At 36.9% G+C, this 19,634-nt stretch overlaps 4 protein-coding genes across 6 annotated transcripts; 1 reads left to right on the top strand and 3 right to left on the bottom strand.

Moving 5' to 3' along the window:
• Window positions 1–900: 900 nt before the first annotated feature.
• Window positions 901–1,733, bottom strand: LOC126762838 (uncharacterized). The gene is made up of 3 exons (XM_050479881.1): window positions 1,665–1,733; window positions 1,257–1,586; window positions 901–1,068 (listed from the first exon to the last, which is right to left on the bottom strand). The coding sequence occupies exons 1-3, from the start codon at window positions 1,731–1,733 to the stop codon at window positions 901–903; spliced, it is 567 nt and encodes a 188-aa protein (XP_050335838.1).
• Window positions 1,734–2,799: 1,066 nt separating this feature from the next.
• Window positions 2,800–4,431, bottom strand: LOC126762631 (uncharacterized). Its single transcript, XM_050479508.1, has 3 exons — window positions 3,591–4,431; window positions 3,038–3,361; window positions 2,800–2,966 (listed from the first exon to the last, which is right to left on the bottom strand). Exons 1-3 carry the CDS (start codon window positions 3,687–3,689, stop codon window positions 2,808–2,810), a joined length of 582 nt encoding a protein of 193 aa, XP_050335465.1. The 5' UTR covers window positions 3,690–4,431; the 3' UTR covers window positions 2,800–2,807.
• LOC126762837 (uncharacterized) lies at window positions 3,864–5,041 on the top strand. Its single transcript, XM_050479880.1, has 2 exons — window positions 3,864–3,878; window positions 4,352–5,041. The coding sequence occupies exons 1-2, from the start codon at window positions 3,864–3,866 to the stop codon at window positions 4,820–4,822; spliced, it is 486 nt and encodes a 161-aa protein (XP_050335837.1). The 3' UTR covers window positions 4,823–5,041.
• A 7-nt stretch (window positions 5,042–5,048) lies between these two features.
• Window positions 5,049–19,321, bottom strand: LOC126762630 (uncharacterized). Of its 3 annotated transcripts, none has more exons than XM_050479504.1 (5): window positions 19,244–19,321; window positions 7,630–8,061; window positions 6,958–7,410; window positions 6,455–6,774; window positions 5,049–6,381 (listed from the first exon to the last, which is right to left on the bottom strand). In XM_050479504.1, exons 3-5 carry the CDS (start codon window positions 7,058–7,060, stop codon window positions 6,220–6,222), a joined length of 585 nt encoding a protein of 194 aa, XP_050335461.1. In that variant the 5' UTR covers window positions 7,061–7,410; window positions 7,630–8,061; window positions 19,244–19,321; the 3' UTR covers window positions 5,049–6,219. The 3 variants fall into 3 exon arrangements, with proteins under 3 accessions (XP_050335461.1, XP_050335463.1, XP_050335462.1); XM_050479506.1 differs by lacking the exon at window positions 19,244–19,321 and adding an exon at window positions 19,123–19,221; XM_050479505.1 differs by lacking the exon at window positions 19,244–19,321 and adding an exon at window positions 9,625–9,940.
• Window positions 19,322–19,634: the final 313 nt, after the last annotated feature.

Genomic DNA, 19,634 nt, shown 5'->3' with positions numbered 1-19,634 from the left:
CGAATGAATCAGAGCTCGCGAATGAGTTGGTGGAGGACTGTACTGCCGTTAACTTTTCATCAGCTCCAGGTTTAGGCTTCCTGACCACTGCAGCGCCTTCCAAGCTGTGATGGTTGCCATAAAGGTAGCTGTAGAAATAGTGCTTCTGAACGTAGTATCCTTCAGAGTGGTTACTATCCACCCCGACAGTAGGGCAGCGATATCAGCCTTGAGTTCACTGACTGTAAGCCAATACTAGTGAAAGGTTGTATTGACTACTTGTCTCTGGCATCGAGTTAGTACAAGGTTACACTACTGGTTCTAGAACAGCCTTCGCTCTGAATAAGGGTTTTCAAGAGCTTACGAGGACAGGTAATTCGGTCTCAATAACTGTGGAATGAGAACGAGTTGGAGCTCCGTTGGCTTTTTTATGGTTCACTACTCGATTTTTGAGCCTCAGAACAAATCAGCCAGGGCCATCTCAACACTTTCTCCTCAAATACCCTGTTTTTGCTAGATCAAAGCAAAAACTCTTCGGGCCTCATATTTTCAGACATCTTGACAGAAAAGCCGAAATAGAAATGAGACACCTAAGCAGATTTCCAAAAGGTTCAGAGCTACCTGATATCCAACTACAGGAATTTTTTATATAGCATTTCCTTTAACTCCGGTTGAGGGTCGGTCCAAAAAACAGAGCACTGTCTACAGCAGTTGAAATGTGAACTCCAGCTTGCAGTGATCCTTCAGACATCTTCTTTAACCTAACCTACGTTATTCAAATTTGGTAATCATTTTTTATAAATTGCTGAAGTTTATTTTTGTGAAGTCACTTAAAATCAAATAATAATCAATTGGAATATTATTTGTCATGTTAATTTGAATTCAGTGCATAATTGCTAATGTTATTGCACATAACCCCACTTATTTGTATTTATAAATGAGTTCAGAAATAGTGCTCGTATTCATCAACAGTTCGGTACGCTTGGAACGCTTCAAATACACATTGAAAATCAAACGATAAAATCCTTCCATTTGTAGAATGTGAACACCATATCTTCTCGACGGGAGTATTGTCCACGTATAATTATTCTGTAAAGATAAGAATATAGATTACAGCAAAATTATTACAAAAATGGCATTTAGGCATTCAATTGTTTGAAAATTCTACATGACAGCTATCTTTCTCTTACTTTCCGCTACTCGCTTTCCATTCGAGGTGCAATCAACTATTCTCAAACTCTCAGCAGTTAACTGACGGCTAATAACTCTCAACTTACCTTCATGACCGGACAAGATATCGGTGAAGTGCCAGAATTCAATAAATTCGTTGTCCATTTCTTTACAACATCGAAGCCACCTGGTCCGGAGGAACGTTTCAGCAGGGTACAGCCATTCAAATTGAAATTGAAAACGTTTTGAAATTTGTCAGCATTGAACGGTTTCATCGAGACTACAAATTCCATCCAAATATCTTTGGTGATGTTATGCGATATGGCAACCTCGATCTCTACAGCCTGATCTTCCTCTGTGGTATAGATATTCGCAGCCGTAAAGTGGTTCGGATTGTAGGTATAGGTTATGTTGCGGTAGTAAAGATAGCGTAATTTCTATTGCAAAATGTAAAAAGTGGAATTGAAAATATACGAGCAGGCTTAAGAGAGTATGAATATGTCGCAGGAACTCACAGATTTCGCTTCCAGTTCACTGCAGCTCAAATACCAGAGAATTGCCATAAATATGTGTATGGTCCTCATTTTGCGCTACTTTCCGTTACACGAGTCTAGATCAGCGATTTCTGTAGATATGTTAGACAAGGAATCTAAAAAGTGTTTAACAATTTCAGCTGAAACATTAAAGCGCAACCTATAATGACTGCGATAAGTGATTTATAATTTGCTCTGATTTGCTGAATTAGCGTGTAATTTCTAATTGACTAAGAATTCAATACCTAATTGAGATGAGTTCAGTTAACAGAATTCTAATTGGAAACACCAAATTCCAAATCCAACGGACCATAACAATATAACAAGTGAAATGTTAGAGGCGCCGGGAGCTTTTCACGGGTTGATCGAAGCCCAAGAATAAGGTTAGAAGAGGGATCTTCTATCGGGAGCTCTGCATCAATTCTTGTTTCAGACTACCAGACTACTGTAGTGTCTTTGTAGAAAGACATCAAGATGGCAACATATATACAGGGTTTGTCTGGAAAGTAATAGGACTGATTTTCTTTAGTTGCGACTGTACTTCGGAGCGTGTGCGCACCGACTGAAGGCGAGCGGCTGGTCAGTTAACTCCGATGAATTTGTTCCTCCCGGATAAACCGTCCACACCAAGTTTTACGTGGAAGACATCGCAGCCTATTGGGAGTTGCAGCCCAGTTGTGGCCTTTTTACGAACCCGACGAATTGGCGAAATTGATATTAGCCGTCTCAGTAAATTTGTGGCATGTGCTAGGCATTTCGTCGATATGCGACGATCTTCTTTATTCGTACCTAGGCGCTCTGAGCTTCACAATGGACAAGCGTTTCTAGCACTCCAAGTGAGATTATTCATGGTACCACTAAAAATCAACCTATTTACTTAAACTAACCTAACATTTGTGACCAGTAGAGACCTAAGTACATTTTATATCAGTAAAAAATTTTAATTATTTCAAATTAACTGCTTTAAGGACATATTTCATTCGTGCTGAACATGCGTATGCAATTCTCAACTGGTTGATATCACATAAAACATATAATCGCTTGCTAGACAGAAAAATGGTGTTTATTATTATTTTTTTTTCAATATAATTTTCAATATTATATTTCAATATTATGATTTCGATTTCAATCTCGATGCAATTCGAAAACGATTGTGACGTTTGTAAATGGCTCATTATTTAAGGCTTTCAAGTAGAATTGGGTATCGATGCGAAATAGACCAGCAGAGATAAATTTCGGTATAGTGCCCGCTTCTGGACGCAAATTAAGCCAGTAATATGAACCCTTAAAAGATAAAAAGTGAATTTCTTACTACATTAATAATTAAAAGCGTATTATTTTGAGCTTTAACGCACCGCTTTCCACGGACAAGTGCGTGGCATATTACTATATTTCTGTAAATTCCTTATCCACAAGTGCACCAAACCCTGCTGATTGAACTCGTTGCGTAGCACCTCGCACAAATTGACGTTGAACGACAAAATCGAACGATATTTTTTCGAAGCTTGTTGTTTAAATGCTATGGCTACTTTCATCCAGAAATCCACAGATACATTTTTTGCTATATTCAATGACGTACTAATGGTCGAGCGATCGGTAGAGATGTTGCAGGCAAAGCTGTCGACGTATTTCGGATTGTAGCTCTTCTCAATGCTGCGAAAGTACAGTGCCGTGTTTTGCTGGGAAATGGAAAGAGTTGAAATGCATAATATTTTTTTATAATAAATTTATTTTTTTATAAATTTTTTTTTAATAAAAAATATTTTTTTTTAAGTTTTTTTTTTATTTAAAATATTTTGTCTTTATTTAAAATTGAAAAAAATGTCTTTAAATAAAAAATAATAATTGATTTGAATTTTTTTTGTGCGCAATATAATTTTATTAGTAATGCCTGCTCTTTTTACACACCTTTCCTTCATGGCTCCTTTCTACGCGCAGCGCTAAAAGCAAAGCCGCTATAAAAAGTAATTGATTTTTCCGACACAAGCGCGCCTGCATGGCTTTCATTACATTAGTGGAATGCAAATAATTATTTTCAAATAGTTTTTGCGTAATTTTTTCCAGCAAATATTAGTTTTTACGCCTCATTAATTCTAATTATGCCGCAGTCATTGTTTAATTGGCGTGTATTTAGTGGCTAGTTAGAAAAATGCAATCATAATGATTATTATATATGCTAATATGTTACACGAGAATGTATGTACTTTGTTTAAAATTAGTAAAAAAATAGATAAAATATATTCGCAATAGAAAAATACACAAAAAACAAAACACTCAAAAAATAGCAGCGCTTGAACTGCGGCACTATTTTTTACAGTGTATTATTATAAAGCCATTAGTATTTCTCTTTTAAAATACCTCTCCTAAGCCACACCATCAAATCTATTTTTTGCCGTTACTAATTATCTAGTTTATTTAATTACTTTTCTATTTTCAAATTATTTCAAATTCACCGCCATTTTAAAATCTTCCGCAGACCTCAAAATGAGTTCAAGACTTAAAGTAATCACTTTTATTTTCAATTTATTGCTGCTTACAGAGTTTACGCGATTTACAAGTGGCGTGAGTAACTTTCATTAAACTCTTCACATTCTCTTAACCTTTTTACCTACACACTCTCTATCTCTCTCTACCTCACTCTCTCTCGTTAACTCACTCAACCTCAGCAGATCACGCAGCTGTCCTTCAAGTCGGTACAGTCACGCTTCAACACGCGCTATTTCTCGAACTTCACCACCCAGCTCGTTAACGGCACGGTCTTTAATGACTGCCATCTCACTGAGCGTTTGGATCCCGGTGTACGCTGTCATCTGGAATTTCAACTGCGCATCGCTAATTCCAAGATTTATCAGTCACTTTTCGATTTCGATATCGATGTTTGTGGCACGATAATAGCGCTTAAAGATCACTTTCTTAAGAGTTGGTATCGCAGCCTCTTGAAGTACGGTAATTTTATGGAGAATTGTCCGTTCCATCCCGATCATTACTATTTGAATGGTTGGCAATTGGAGCCGGCATTGTTTCCCAAATATCTTTATCCTGGTGATTACAAAATAATCGCATTTATTTATTACGGACAGTATAAGAAGAAAAAAATGGATTTCGTGTTCGAACTGCAATTGGAAGCTACTGTCTTGTGAAGTTCAGAGAATGAAATGAAACAATAAAATAATCGCAAAAGTCTGAATATTTGCGTATTTATTATCATGCCGTTTCAATCTTACGCAGTTATAGTATTTCTTTCAGCCGCTGCCGTAGTCGCAGTCTCTACCCAAGCTTCGTTTTTGATTTCTGTCTCCTTTACAGCCGCAATCTTGGCTCACTGCGTCGCAGAGGCTACTCGTGGCGGTGTTTTAGGCACCTGGTTTTAGCGGAGTCGCTGACGACTGCAAAGCGGCTGGGATAGCTAGAGCGGGCACCCTTGCCCTGCTCACATCGGAGTGAGACCGAGTTCGAACTTGAATTCTATCACTTGACCAAGGGACCACATGTGCGTTTAGCAGGACACTGTCCAATACTCATTCATGTGGTAAAGCTGACAACCTTAACGGACGCTAGTTGCTTGACCGATTTTTAAGGCTACCACAATAGACCCACATACTAAGCTCTCCAAGTGAGATCCCTGTTAGCATTGCCCTCCTAACCTAACCTACGTAATAGTCTTAATCTCCGTCCTGGGCTTAACGTCAGCTCCGCTTTCTACACCTGAATGCCAATGGACAGGCATTCTTAGCTCTCCAAGTTATTGTTAGGAGCGATCTCTTAACCTAGCGTACCTAACCGCCTCAATCTCAGTCCTAGGCTTAACGTGAGCTCCGCTTTCTATTCCTGAATCTTTCAAAGCCTCAACAACAATTTTTTGCCTGAGCTCCGCTTTTCAATCCTGAAACATCACCTCCAGTATCAGTATCCTCCTTATTTCGTCTTACAAGTTGAGGTCTAGTTTCTAGGTTTTATCCTTAGTTGAATTCCGTCCTGTTTATTTTGAGGTTAAGGTATCTTATTGGGTAGCACAGACTCTACTGTATTCAGCTTTCGCCTCAGTCTAGAGCTTCGTAGTATTGAGAGTATAATTCTGTCTCTGCCTATTTCATTATCAATTTCTGTCTTGGGATCGACTTCATTCTTAACTCCTGGATTAGTCAAAGTTTTCAACTTTATAATGTCTCAATTAGTGGCGGAGCTCTGGGTCGAAGTAACATTAACATTACAAATTTGTAGAAAAGAAAAACCTCGCACCAAGAAATCAAGGATCCGCCACTGCTCTCAGTACCTCACTCACGGTTTCTGTCCAGTAAACGATTCTGTCTGTGTCAATCCTCGATTTTATTCAGTCTAACTAAGGAATTAAATTCAAAACTCAAGTCTCAGCATACCCCTATTCCACGAGTCAGTTGCAATAACGATCTAAGACTCAAACTGCAACTTTAGGTATCCTGCCTAAGAAAGTAAAATCTCTCGGTATCTTAAAATAACGGTATATATTTATTCAATTAAAATTCCGTTCTCTAAAAGGCTCTTGGAACAGCCTTTAAAATCAGTCGATCTCCAAATCGGCCTGGAAATCAGCCACTTTTATCTCTTTCTTGTTCTTCTTCCCTTTGTAGTAATGATGCGTGACGATGCGGTATTCGCCTGCTTGCAAATAGACTGGTATGCTGCCTTTCTCTACCGTAAAGTTCCTTATATAATAGTGACCCTTAAACGAAAATGGTTTTACTAAAACTGCACACAAAAGAAATACTTCGGAACACCAAAAAAACGCCACTTACCGCTTCCAAAGGACAATGCGGCTTTAGATTACTGTATTTAATTACATTTAGCATCCAAGCACGCAACAAAGTAATGCGCGACAAGTTATTCATTAGTCCACACAAGTCCACATTGTAGGCGAAAATGCTCTGAAAGCGCTTCTTATCCGCCGACAGACTGATGAATACATCGAATTTGGTCATGAAGCCCGGCACCACATCACGCAGCAGCCACATCTCGATATTCAAGGCGCCATCGGTTAGGTCCGTGCTGACATTATGCACATAGGCGTGGTTAAATGTCATATGGGCGGCGTTAAAGCGTACGCCACGCTGACGTGCTGCGTGAGAGACAGTGTCAATAGAGCGCATATGAATATAAGTTGTGTACTATTCAACTGATATGATTGTCAGCTGAGTGTGTGTGTGCGTGTGTGCTAAGTGTTGCGAGATGCAAATATGCAGAGCATCTGTATTGTATGCAAATGAATTAATTGGCAAATTCATTAAAATGCATGACTCACCTGCGCCTTGATAGCGTGCCGCCACAGCGCCACAGTCGCAAAAGACAATACAAAGGAGCAGTGAAGCTGGCAGGGATTCCCAAATGTTGCTGCGCAAATGCATTAATGTCGACTTAATTCAATGAGCAGGCAATTGAATATGTAAAGCGTACGCCAGCGCTTGGGCACAGCGCAGATATGCATTTTCAATATTCTTGCCACAAACAAATTCGATTTCGATTGTCGCACGAAAATTTGCCGTAATTATAAACGTATTACGTTGTGAAGCTCGTAGCTTAAAGTCGCCATCAATGCTGATAATTTAACATTAATTGCAAATTATTCGATGACGTCAAGCCTGGCTACAATTTAACTAAGTTACATTCATGTGTGGTATTATACTTCTTTTTCGTACGAATGTTTCTGAAAACCGCCCAATTATTTTCTATACTGGTAAGCTAAGGCTTTACCAACCTTTAAGTGGCCTCTCTAAATTTTGGATATGTTAAAAACGCCTTAAGATAAACAGAGCCTAGAGCTTACCCTCTTTTTGTCCATCAAACTCTTGGTTTTGATATTCGATTTTGGATGTATGCTTCTTTCTTTCAGTTTTCTCCATATTTTGAATATATTTTCGGGGGTTTTAGGATCTATTACATATTCTCTATACTGGTAAGCTAAGGCTTTACCAACCTTTAGGTAGCCTTTCTAAATTTTGGATATGTTAAAAACGCCTTAAGTTGAACAGCGCCCAGAGCTTACCCTCTCTTTGTCCATCAAACTCTTGGTTTTGATGTTCGATTTTGGATGTATGCTTCTTTCTTTCAGTTTTCTCCATATTTTAAATATATTTTCAAGACCTTCGGAGGTATTAAGATTCATTAGTACGTCGATGAATCTTGATATCTCCGGAACGCCAATTCTTAATTAAAAATATATTAAAAAAGTTTCAATATTGCCTCAGCCCATGTCTGAATAATATGACATTTATCACACAGTCCTTTTAACTTCAACCATATCGCAAAAGTTCGTTTTAAACGGGTCCGGTCATAATCCTATACGATCTCCTTATACTCAAATATTGCCACGATCTACTGTACCTCTAAAATAATACCGGGATTATATCTGAAAGAAACGAAAACAAGAAAAAAAAAAACGTTAGTCTTTCACAGTTGCTTTTTTATAGCATCAGCTTAAGTTAGATTAGGTAAATAGGCTGATTAGTCGTGACACCACGAATAATCTCACTTGGACTTTTACTTGTAATGCCCAGAACTCCGAAGTATGGATCAAACAGGCTATCGCATATCGACCAAATTCTTAGAGACTGCCAAAAATTCATCGAACCTAATATCAATTCCAGCTAATTCGGTGGATTCATAAAAAATACGCATACCAACCAACATACTTCAAACTTAGTCTGGCGGAAACTGGACTGTGGAGGAGAAAGTCTGTTTCCACCTCATCTTTCTCGTTGCAACTTTGAAAAGTTGCGTCCTCCAAAATCTTTAGTAATACCGCGTAAGTGACTCAGAGATATTGTCAAGTTAGAATACCTATAATTGCGATTTTCTGTGGTTCGCTAAAGGCTAGCAGTTCAATGAACCTTTTACGGTCCACTCTGGGCCGAAAAGCTTTTGCAACCTCACAAGTGCTGGTTGCTGACCAACGCTTGCTGAACCTACGCGAATTCCATAGATCTACGCACGAATGCAAGAAGATAGAGAACCCTAATCGTTCTTAATGGAATTTGGATAAGGATGCCTTCTCTTCCAAGCTCAGCCGCTTGACAATTTCCGACGATTCGGCTGTGACCAGGCACCCAGACATGTTTAATATGGAAGTAGCTTGATGCTACTGCTATCACCTCACTAGCAGTACCTTGCCTAGCTTTGCGTTCGCTATCAGCGAGCTCAAGGTCTGTATAGCAGCTCTGCTCGCCGAGTGGATACATACCTCCTTAAACGAAGCCGCAGTTTGGAAGTATAGCAGCTGCTACCTTAATACTTCACCTATCCTTTCTAATCCGGCCGAAGACTGACATCCTCCTCGCATTGTCTACATTCCGCCGAAGCCACTTTTCCGATTTCCTAAAGGTGAGATCTTAAGAAAAGCTGCCCTGTGATAACCTCTATAATGTAACTGAGCTCCCTTTTGCAGAGAATTTGAAGCTTTTTGGTCTGTACACCATCAACATTACCCCAAAGTAACGTTTTCCTGTATTTCTTGTGTTCTAAGACCACAGATTTTCCTCTAAAGTACATTGCTTCAAACAACCCTTTGAGGGAGCTGCATGACCTGTGGCAGGTTAGCGGAATTGTGTTTTGAGTCAGTCAAGTACTTCAATGCACAAAGAAGAGAACATTTTATTTGACAATATAACAGTACAAAAGTCTGTATAGCAATTTACTTATATACGGAATAAATAGAAGTATTCGCCAATGATATATACGGTATGTTCTGTTTCGGATCTGCTTTAAAATATGAGTTGACCATGGTGCAATAACGGCCAGTTGGCATAAACGCTGGCAAACTATTACGTTCGAGGCGTACACCTTTCCAAAAATAGTGGCCCTGCAGCAAAGATATAAAGGATATGTCACTAAGCTTTAAGAAAAATTTTTTGTCAATAATTATATCAATTTATTATTAATTTGCCGTCCAATTAACACCAACACATTATCTCACCTTCTCAATCGGACAGAATCTGGGCATATTGCCTTGCTTCCAATAGTTTTCAAACCAAATTTGCATCCAGTTCAATTTATCGTTTGGATTCTTGCGTCCCAATAGCTGACACACATCCAACTCATACGAAAACAAGGAAATATATTTCCTCGTTTTGGCATCACGTTTGCCTACGTTAACCGACACCCAAAGATCGCTCGGATAATTACGTTTAACATCGAGTAATACATCAACAGCTGTGCCATTTCTGATAATCACAATTTCATTATTCTCCAAATAAGTGCCATTAAATTGTACCAGAGCTTTGGTGAAGATCAGTCTCTAGTGAAGAAATATTGCTTAATGTCATATATGCCTTATATACTCATAACTCACCCGCTGACTGCTAACCGAATTGAAAAGTAGCAAGAACGTTGTGAGCAACTTTGAAACACTGTACATTTTTAGCGCTTGAAAAAGGTTTGAGGTTAACCACCGAGCAAATGTGTTTGGACAAAAAGAAATAATAGTTTAGATTAAAACTGTGTCGTGACACTTACGACATAGTTATGAAGCTTTTTAATGGAAATTCACATAATAGTGGTAGCAAGTGCAGCTCTGACAGATTTGGGCCGAGCTTTTTTCTCTATCTGTAACTGTGTACTTCGTTAAGGTCCATAACGCCTTCATATGGAAAAGGGAAACTGTTAACAGCTATAACAATCTCTTTCTTCAATCATATATATAAACAATAAATTATTTTAAATTAATGATTTTTATATTCAGTGTGACGAAGTCAGGTTAGAACTCGCGTGAAAGAGAGTCGTGGCCACGTACCGCTCGTAAGTCTATTACGCTTCGGTCACCCACAGTCAATTCCAATACTAAAACGTATACAAATAATAGAATTAAATATAATATGAATTGCGGCGGTGCTCTTGTTATTTGCTCATTAACAGTTAATTTAGATTAAAATATCTTTGATTTCATTTTTACTAATGACTTGTTTACATTTTTATATCGGTTAAGTTTTCAATTTTCAATAATTATTATGCTATGCGTGAGTTAATGGTATCTTGCCCTCTCTTTCTCACCAGCCGCAAAGAACCCAGCAGAGATGACAGGAAAAACAGACAAATTATTTCTCTTTCTTCGTCTTTTGCAATGGGTTGCTGGAAGCAATGTACCCAAGATAAAAATCTTTGGTTTTAGAATACAAGAAATACAGGAAAAAGTTACCTTGGGATAATGTTGATGGTGCACAGACCAAAAAACTGCTACTGCTCATCACAGGCCACCTTTTCTTAAGATCCTACCTTTAGGAAATCGGAAAATAGTTTCGGCGAAATGTAGGGAATGCGAGGAGGATAGTGAGCCTCTGGAACATTGTTCATGCGAATGCACAGTTTTCAGCCGGATCAAAAGGGATATATTCCACGGCTCTGAATACCCTCTTATAAGATACTTTAAGCAGATGGTGTAGAAAAAAATAAGTTTTTTTTTACTAAATCCACTGAGTTGCTAACTAAGGCTTAAATTAGTTACCACCCGGCAGACCTAATGATAGTCTACGTGCAACCGGCTGCGGTCCGTCGTTCGTGCTTCAACTTTTTCAACCAATCAAAGTACTTGAAGTGATTTGTATTTCATACAGGTCTTCCAAATAATCGCAATTTATTGTTATTATACGTTAATGGTCTTCTGAAATTATCTCCATAGTTTTGGTTTACATGCCATATTCTTAAGAAACCCATAAACTAAAGAACCAAACAGTTTCTCACAGCACATTTCTAAATTAAGTAGGACCAGGCAATGACGATTATTTGACCACAATTAACATCAATATCAGCGATATTTAGGAAAATAACCAACCAGAAACTCGCAAGCTTACTTTTTGCAGTTTATTCACCTCACACACTGCTCTCTTGCCTGTTCAAAAGTGTTATTGAACTTGTGGAACACTTCATTAGCTCCTATTAAATTATACTATTCAACTTATTTTAAGCACGGTTATCGATTTTTTTTTACATTTCTCTCGGCCAATGGACACGAGCCTTTTTTTTGAGCGTTTGAAATTAAATTGTGTGGGATCCAAAGTGAACAAGTTTTCTTTTACAAACAAATTTCAAATGACAATATTTAATGTATGCTGATTCCACTAATGCCTAGAGTTGACTCAACCTCACGATTAATCACATGACGAATTTGGAATATCAGTTTGCTTAGAGCATCAATAGTTTCCGGTACAAAAAATTGATTTTGGACGACCTCCACGAAATTTGTCTTGGATTGATCTACGACCTCGATTGGATTCACTTTATTATCTGTAAACACTAGTCATTGATGGAGCTTCATTGCCAAAAATTTAATTAAATACACCTATGGACTCTTCATGAGTTCATTTAAGACGGAAGTTGAAGAAATAATCACAAGAAAATGTTCGCGAATTAAATCCATTTTTTGGTCGAGATGAATTTTCTAAGTTACTTTACTTTTTTTTTTGTCCGAAATGAATATTTTTAGTTACTATTAGCAGGAGAAATAGCGCACGTACGTCAAAACATTCTGAACACGTAGGACATCGAATATGTCAAATTTTACAATAAAGTTGTAAGTTGCCTGATTTCAGCACCTGGGTTGCCATATACCGAAATCTAAAAAGCAAAAATATATTAGTTAAGGTTTTTTGAAGTGAAGAAGTGAAGTTCGCTCACATAGCTTGGTTGCTCTGTAGCTTAATTGAACTTATGGAACACTATAAAATTAATGAACTTATGAAATGAATGAATGAACTTATGGAACACTACCGCAATCTTCTCTGCATTTTGACTGACTGTTACTCTGACACAAAATGGTTTGAAAATATGCATTTGTAATACAAATTGTACTGTAAATCGTCACATGATTGCAAGCATACCATAATTGTAGTATTTTTAAATTAAAAATATATATTCCTCCCTTTATATCACATTATATACTTCAAACGTTATCAAGAGCTCGACTCAACACATGTATTTCCAACTAAAAATTAGCTGCTTTCAACTCACTACACACGGAAACACTTAAAGGGTTACAATGCTGCTTTAACGAGCAACGCTTTCCTTCCTCCAGCCCATACGAAAACGCTTCAACATAGAAAAGACAGGAAATATAGTATTGCAACAGGTGCGCGCACACAACTGAAATCACCCAATTTGTTGCGTTAAGGACCACCAACTATGCGCTGCTAATGTGCGACAACTTTACCTGCGAACCAGCGGACAGACGGCCATACAGCGCGCCAGCAGCAAGCGCATTAATAGCAGCTAACTGCCGGCAGCCTTGCGTGCAACCTTCCGCAGCACGCGCTCATTGCCTTCGGGGACGTTATTTTTCACTTCCAATTGAGTGCAACATCGCACGTGCAATTCACATAAATAAATTAATGAAGAGCGTGAACGCACGAGCTGACTGCCAGCAGAGCAAAGCGGCAAGTAGTTGAGCGCAGCATGAGCGCGCATTACGTATACGACAAGGTGGGCGCACTTACCGCTGCTAGGTGTATTGTTGTTATAAGGGTGGCCACTACTGCCCGCGGCGCGACAAAAAGGACACTGGCAAAATAAGTTAAGCATTAAGAAAAGTTGTGGCATGTTGTAGTGTGATGCAACATCACATGCAACACTTACAGTGCTGCGCCAAAAACTCAGTTTAGCACACTGTGTTGCGCCACGCGCGTTGAGCCTGTGTGTGCTTGTCTTCTCGCAACACTTTCCGCTGCCGATTGCTTAGCAATTTATACTTTCCGTTGATAGTTTTGCTTTTCACTTATCTTTCTTCCAATCACTTCGTTTCACTTCGTCTTCGACTGCAAATCCGCACGCATTCGTTGGCTGCTGCTGCTTCTGATTGCCGCTTGTGGCAGCAACGCCGGATGTCATCAGCTCGAGTCCTTGTTGCTGATTTCTGTTGCATTTGTTGTTGTAATTGTCATTGTTTTTGCTGCAGAGCTGCAATCTACTCTTGCACTTATCTTTGTAGTTTTCTCAAGGTTGTCGCTGGCATCGCATTGCAATTGTTTGTGTATTGCGCTATCATTACATATCCGTTTGCGCTTGCATTGAAGCGTAATTGCGAAATTATTGCGAAAATGTTTTGAAGCAAATAATGATGGTGCCACCAGCCAGTCATATATACATATGTGCCACAGTCCCTAGCAAATGCCAGATTGTCTTCTCTAACTCCTTTGAAAACTCCAAAGCTACGCAGCACTTGTCTTTGATACTTCTTCCCTCATCTGAAATAAGGATGATGAAGCCTTTGCAGTCTATGGCGACAATGAGGAAATCGTTTGGAAAAAAATCACTTAAAACAATTGCGAAATCGACAGCAAGTGCAGCAGATATAACGATTGCTGTGCCAAGACATACGAGTTTCAAGTGTACTATGAAATTTATTTGAGAAAATGCAATGGAGAATTGCGAATCGACTAAAAGATGCTGTCAAGACTGCAGCAAAGTCGGATAAAACTAGAAGTTAGTTTCGGTTGAAAGGTTGATTCCTCAACATTAAAGAGGACTCACACTTAGAATGTTATATACAGTTCTCTCTGAGGCCAACTGAAAAAACTCCTGTAGTTGAATATCAGTTATCGGAAAAACGCACTAACCATATCACAAATCTTCTTAACTGAGGATCTTGCGACTACACAGCTGCGAATACTCGATCAGCTCTTGCTGCTTTGATCTGAGACCTAACAGTCCAATAGTGAACCTCCTACTCGTTCCCATTCCGCAGTTATTGAAACTGTACCTGTACCTGTCCTATTAAGCTCATCAGCCTCACAGGTATTTAAAACAATATGCCCAGACCCTCTTTTTGTTCTTAAATGAAACATAACCTTTTATGTTGGAGGAGCTGTTTTTTCAGAAAGCTTTTTTGAAAAACTAATATGAAAGCTCTGACTATATGAAAGCCCTTCTTATTGCTTTTATTTCAATCAAACCCTCCTTCATTGAAACCGGCTTTTATAGAAAGTTTTTTTGAAAAGCTAATATCAAAGCTCTCTCTATATGAAATGTCCTATTATTATTTTTATATCAAACAGAACCTCTTCTTGAAAGCTGTATTTGTACAGAAAGCATTTTTAAAACAGCTAATATGAAAAATCTGTCTAAATTTATCCATAACATCAGTTCTGGAATTTTCTATTATTTTCCTTATAGACCTACGAACCACATTACAACACTGATCAATTACTTATACTGATTTTTGATCCCTTACGAAGTCCACGACTTCTGAGAGCCAGCAGAGCTCAAGTAAAACTTCACGTTGGGTATAAAAAGTGCCCTGAGACAACAGCAATTGAATCAACATCTCTTTCGCTTGTCTCATCATTTACACAGCGGACATTAATATCAATGATTTTTCTGCATGCGGCAAGAAAAAAAGAAAAACAAAAGTAACAAACCGTTTATAATCTTGTGACTGCAGCAGAAAAGGCAACAACTGCAATTTTTCGCATTTTACATTTTCTTCTCAAACGGCAATAAGCAAGCAAACACACAGCCCCGCCAGCCGTAATGTTTTCAAAGCCGGAAAAGCATCATCAGCTTGCAACAGCATCGATGATATTGACATTGCCGGCGTGCAATCAATTCCGACGACGCACGAGGAAGACGGTGACAATGATGATGACGGCGACAACGAGGCTGTGTTGCAAGCAGCCATAATCGTCACTAATGCGGCACGGCGCATCCGACTGATGAGCAGTCGCGGCGAAATGGAAACAAGCGTGCGTAAACGGCAAGGTTGCCTTGTTGTGGAAATAAAAATATAAATAAGAAAAGAAGGAAACCAGGAAAAACGTTTCCATACGAGAACTTGATTCCAAACGTTCAGTTTCTATGGCAGCTATATGCTATAGTGGTTCTATCTGAACAATTACTTCGGAAACTGCACAACTAGCGTAGACAAGAACCCGTGCCAAATGTATTGAAAATATCTCGTGAACTCACAAAGCTCTCCATTCAAGCACTGTTTGTGTAACAGCTAAATGCTATGGTCCTCCGATCTGAACAATTATTTTGGAGACTGCACAACTAGCTTAGACAAGAACCTGTGCCGAATTTCGTGAAGATATCTCATCAACTGAAGAAATTTCGACAATTGAGCTGCTTATTAGATAGAAAAGGACATGTGGAAATTTCAGATCGATTTCTCAAAAGCTCGAGTCCTCTAGTTCATAGTCTCGTTTATATTTAGGATGTGCGGTAACCCTATAAAAACTACCGGAAGCCAAAATAAATGCCTGCAGCGGTTGCAGGCCACACGGATGAGCAACAGCAAGCGTTGACAATCTAGCGCTTCCTTCGCTGTATTACAAGTACCAATTGTTTTTGTTGTTGCGGGCTTGAGGCGTCAATGCGGCATGCAACATGTATTGCATATGCAATTCGTATTGAAATCATAATGCGCGCCCCTAGCAATTGGATCTCATTTCTCCCCCCTTTTTTGCGCAATTTAAGGAAGTGTCGGAGGTTAAAGTCGCATGCTGGCTTGTGCTGGAAATCTCACATTCATTTGGGGTATAAAATGCTTTTCCTAGTGCTTTTCTTAGTACTTTTCTTAGTCGCTGTTCTTCAAACTCACTGTGCAGTGGCAGCTGAGCTTTGGAGTTTAAATTTAATGCGTTGCCTTCTGGGAATACATCCATGGATATTTATATCAATTTTTTCAAAGCTTGAAGGCAAATGCATGATTGAAACATTTTTGCATATGCTTAGTAGTTTTGGGTATTCCATCGTGTCTTATTTGTGAAAGACGAATGTGAATTAGTTTGCTGAGCAAATTTGAGTTGCAGATAGTCAGCAGTTTTCCCTTTTTGCAGTCCATATATCGTAAATTTTTGTAGAAAAAAGCTCACTTAGCTCGTCGGTAGTAGTTGGAAGCTCTCTGGGTCCTCCCATAATATAAATTTCGTACTCCTGGTCCATGTGATTTCCCCTTATGGAGAGATCAAAACTCCCTAACAGACAAAAATTGGAAATGAGAAACTTTAATCCCAGACTCACGGTCTGTCGACAGTTACTGTACTCCTTGAGCTCTCAAAATCCCTCTTACACTTAACTCAACAAAAACACCACATAAATCGACAGAAGCCTTTATGGTCATGGTCCAAGCAAAAATCAACTAGACCACGATTTTTTGCAAGTCACCCTCTTCAACCACATTCCTTACTCTCCTTTTTCACTTCAATAACATTTATACAGTTGCTTCGCGCTCCTGGCATGTGCTTTTGTTTGACGCCAATTTACTTTTAATTCCCACCGCGATAATTACGACACTTCAGCTCGTAACGGTAAATGCATTGTGTCCGCCCAACTACTATAGCTGTCAATGGGTGGATATGTGTGTGTGTGTGTGTGCGTATTAATCTCTCCAACGTAACGATTGTCTTACAGCATACCATACATGCATACACACTCACACAGGAGGAGAAGAGTGAAGAGCACGTAATTGCCATCAATTCGTTGTGTCGATAATAATTCTGTGACGATTTTTCCAAGCCAAATAATTGCTGGGGCGCCCAACAATGCTTGAGCAATTTGTTGCACGTTGTGTGGTGTGTATACCTACATTCATATGTGTGAAGCAAGTTGGGTTTTTGAGTGAAGTACTCGAGTGCAGTTGCTTTGGTAGAGGATTTCGAAGTAAGTTTTTTGAAAAAAATATTTTTTGGATATTTCTGAAAGTTTTTTGTTAATATTTTCAAATTTTTTGAAAATGTTCTTTAAAGATTTTTTTCAAAAATTTTTGGAAACAATTTTGAAAAATTTTGTAAATTTTTGTTTTTTAAATTTTTTTTTAGTTTTTTTTTTAATTTTTTTATAATATATTTTAAATATTATTGTGAATATTTTTGAAAAGTTTTTTAAATTTTCTTAAGTTTTTTGAAAATACTTTTGATGATTTTTTAATAGTTTTGAAGAGGATTTCGACGAAACTTTTTGAGAAAAATATTTTTTTTAATATTTTTCGAGAGTATTTTCAATTAAAAAAAAGCAAATTAAATTTACATATTTCTCTCAACTGAAACTTTCGAAAAAAAATTAAAAAAATTTGGAAATATATATCTAATATGTACATATGTATGTATATTTTAATATTTTCCGATTGAAATATTTCACAATAATTTTTGAAAATATCGTTTTAATATTTTGAAAATATTTTTCTCACCTAAAAAAAACAAATTAAATTGCTTTTTAAAGGAAATATTTTTGAAAACGTTTCTCAAATATGTATTTTTAAATAATTTCAAAATACTTTTAAATATTTTTGAAAAAATTTCTTTTTGGAAAATAAAAACAAGCTAATGTATGTTTGGCAACTTAGGCTTTCGAAAATTGTTTTTAAAAGGAATATTTTTGAAAAAATATTTGAAGTTTTTTTGGAAAATTTTTAAAATATTTTTTAGTTAAAAAATATTTGAAATTTTTTTGAAAAATTTTTAAAAATATTTTTTAATTAAAAAATTTTAAAAATATATGTATGTGACAGTTTAGACTTTCGAAAACAGTTTTTTTAAAGAAATATTTTTGAAAATTTTTCTCAATATTTTTGAAGACTTTTAAACACTTGAAAAGCAAAAAAAAAACTTAAATTTTTGCGTGGCAATTTAGACTTTCAAAAACAGGTTTTTAAAATATTTAGTTTTGAAAACATATTTTAAGTATTCTTAAAGATTTTTAAAACATTTTTGGTTTTGAAAATTTATTTTAAATATTTTTGAAAATGTATATAGTATTTTTGAACATTTTTTTAAACATTTATGGAAAGATTTTTAGATATTAAAAAAACGAATTAAATTTATATCTCTATAACAACTTAGGCTTGGGAAAAAGGTTTTTTGAAAGAAATATCTTTTAAAACACTTTTCAAGTGTTTTTAAAAATTATTTCTTGGTTGAAAAAAAGACAAGTGAAACTTATATGTGGGTATTGAGGCTTTCGAAAAAAGTTGTGCAAAATAAATATTTTTGAAAACTATTTTAAAATATTTTTGAAGATTTTTATAATATTTAAAAACATCAAAAGATATGTTTTAAAAGATTTTTAAATACATTTAAAAAAAATTAAATTAAGCCTTTTAAAAAAATTTTAAAATATTTTTATAATATTTTTGAAAATTTTTAAAATATTTTTATTTTTTAAATATTTTTGAAAATTTTTATATTTTTTTTAATTAAATTTTTTTTTTTTAGAAGGTTTTGCTGCTGGTTTTAAGAAATATTTCTGAAAATATTTGTTTATTGTTTTAAATTTTTTTTTTCAATATTTTTCAAATGTTTTATTTTTAATTTTTCGAGGTTATTTTTTGAAAGAAACACTTCCTCCCAACAAATGTATATCGACGAACTTAATTTATGATTTAATATGTTCACCAAGCTGAGTGTTAGTTACGCTAAAATATATCTACCACAACCGAAACTTGCCACAGCGAAAATAATGTGGAGTAGCACTTGGAAAAATATATTATTACCGAGTCATGCTGATAGAAATCGCAAAATATTACGCGGAGAACAGAAAAAATCCACTGCTGAACACCATAATGTAATTAAAATCTAGACATGGCGGCCTGACGGGGCCACCAATACACTCACACGCAAACTCAATGCACGGCAATGATAAATGAAAGGCTTCGCAGCAGCTGCAACGCGTGTGGCAGCCACAAAGTGAAGTGGCCACAGGCAAAATATGAGTGACTATTTACTGCAGCACGGTTGGCAATACTTTTGCTTTGCTAGAAAAAAGCTAGAAAAGAGTGCGCTTGCAACATTTGCAGCAAAGCAAATCTTAATTATAAATCTAAAGAAGCGCTACAACGTGCAACAGTCAAGGTGACTGAAGCAGTGTGGCAGAGGAAGAGCAAGAAAAGCATGATTTAATAGAAAGGCTTGCAACAGCCGTTGTGCAGCGAGTGTTAAGCGAGTTTGTGGCATGAAAAAGAAATAAAAAAAATTAAAAAAAAAAAAAATACAAAAAATTATAATT

This window comes from Bactrocera neohumeralis, chromosome 6 (genome assembly GCF_024586455.1).
Source record: "Bactrocera neohumeralis isolate Rockhampton chromosome 6, APGP_CSIRO_Bneo_wtdbg2-racon-allhic-juicebox.fasta_v2, whole genome shotgun sequence".
NCBI lineage: Eukaryota > Metazoa > Arthropoda > Insecta > Diptera > Tephritidae > Bactrocera > Bactrocera neohumeralis.
The sequence above is the reverse complement of the archived record's forward strand: the minus strand, read 5'-3'. Positions and strand labels throughout refer to the sequence as shown.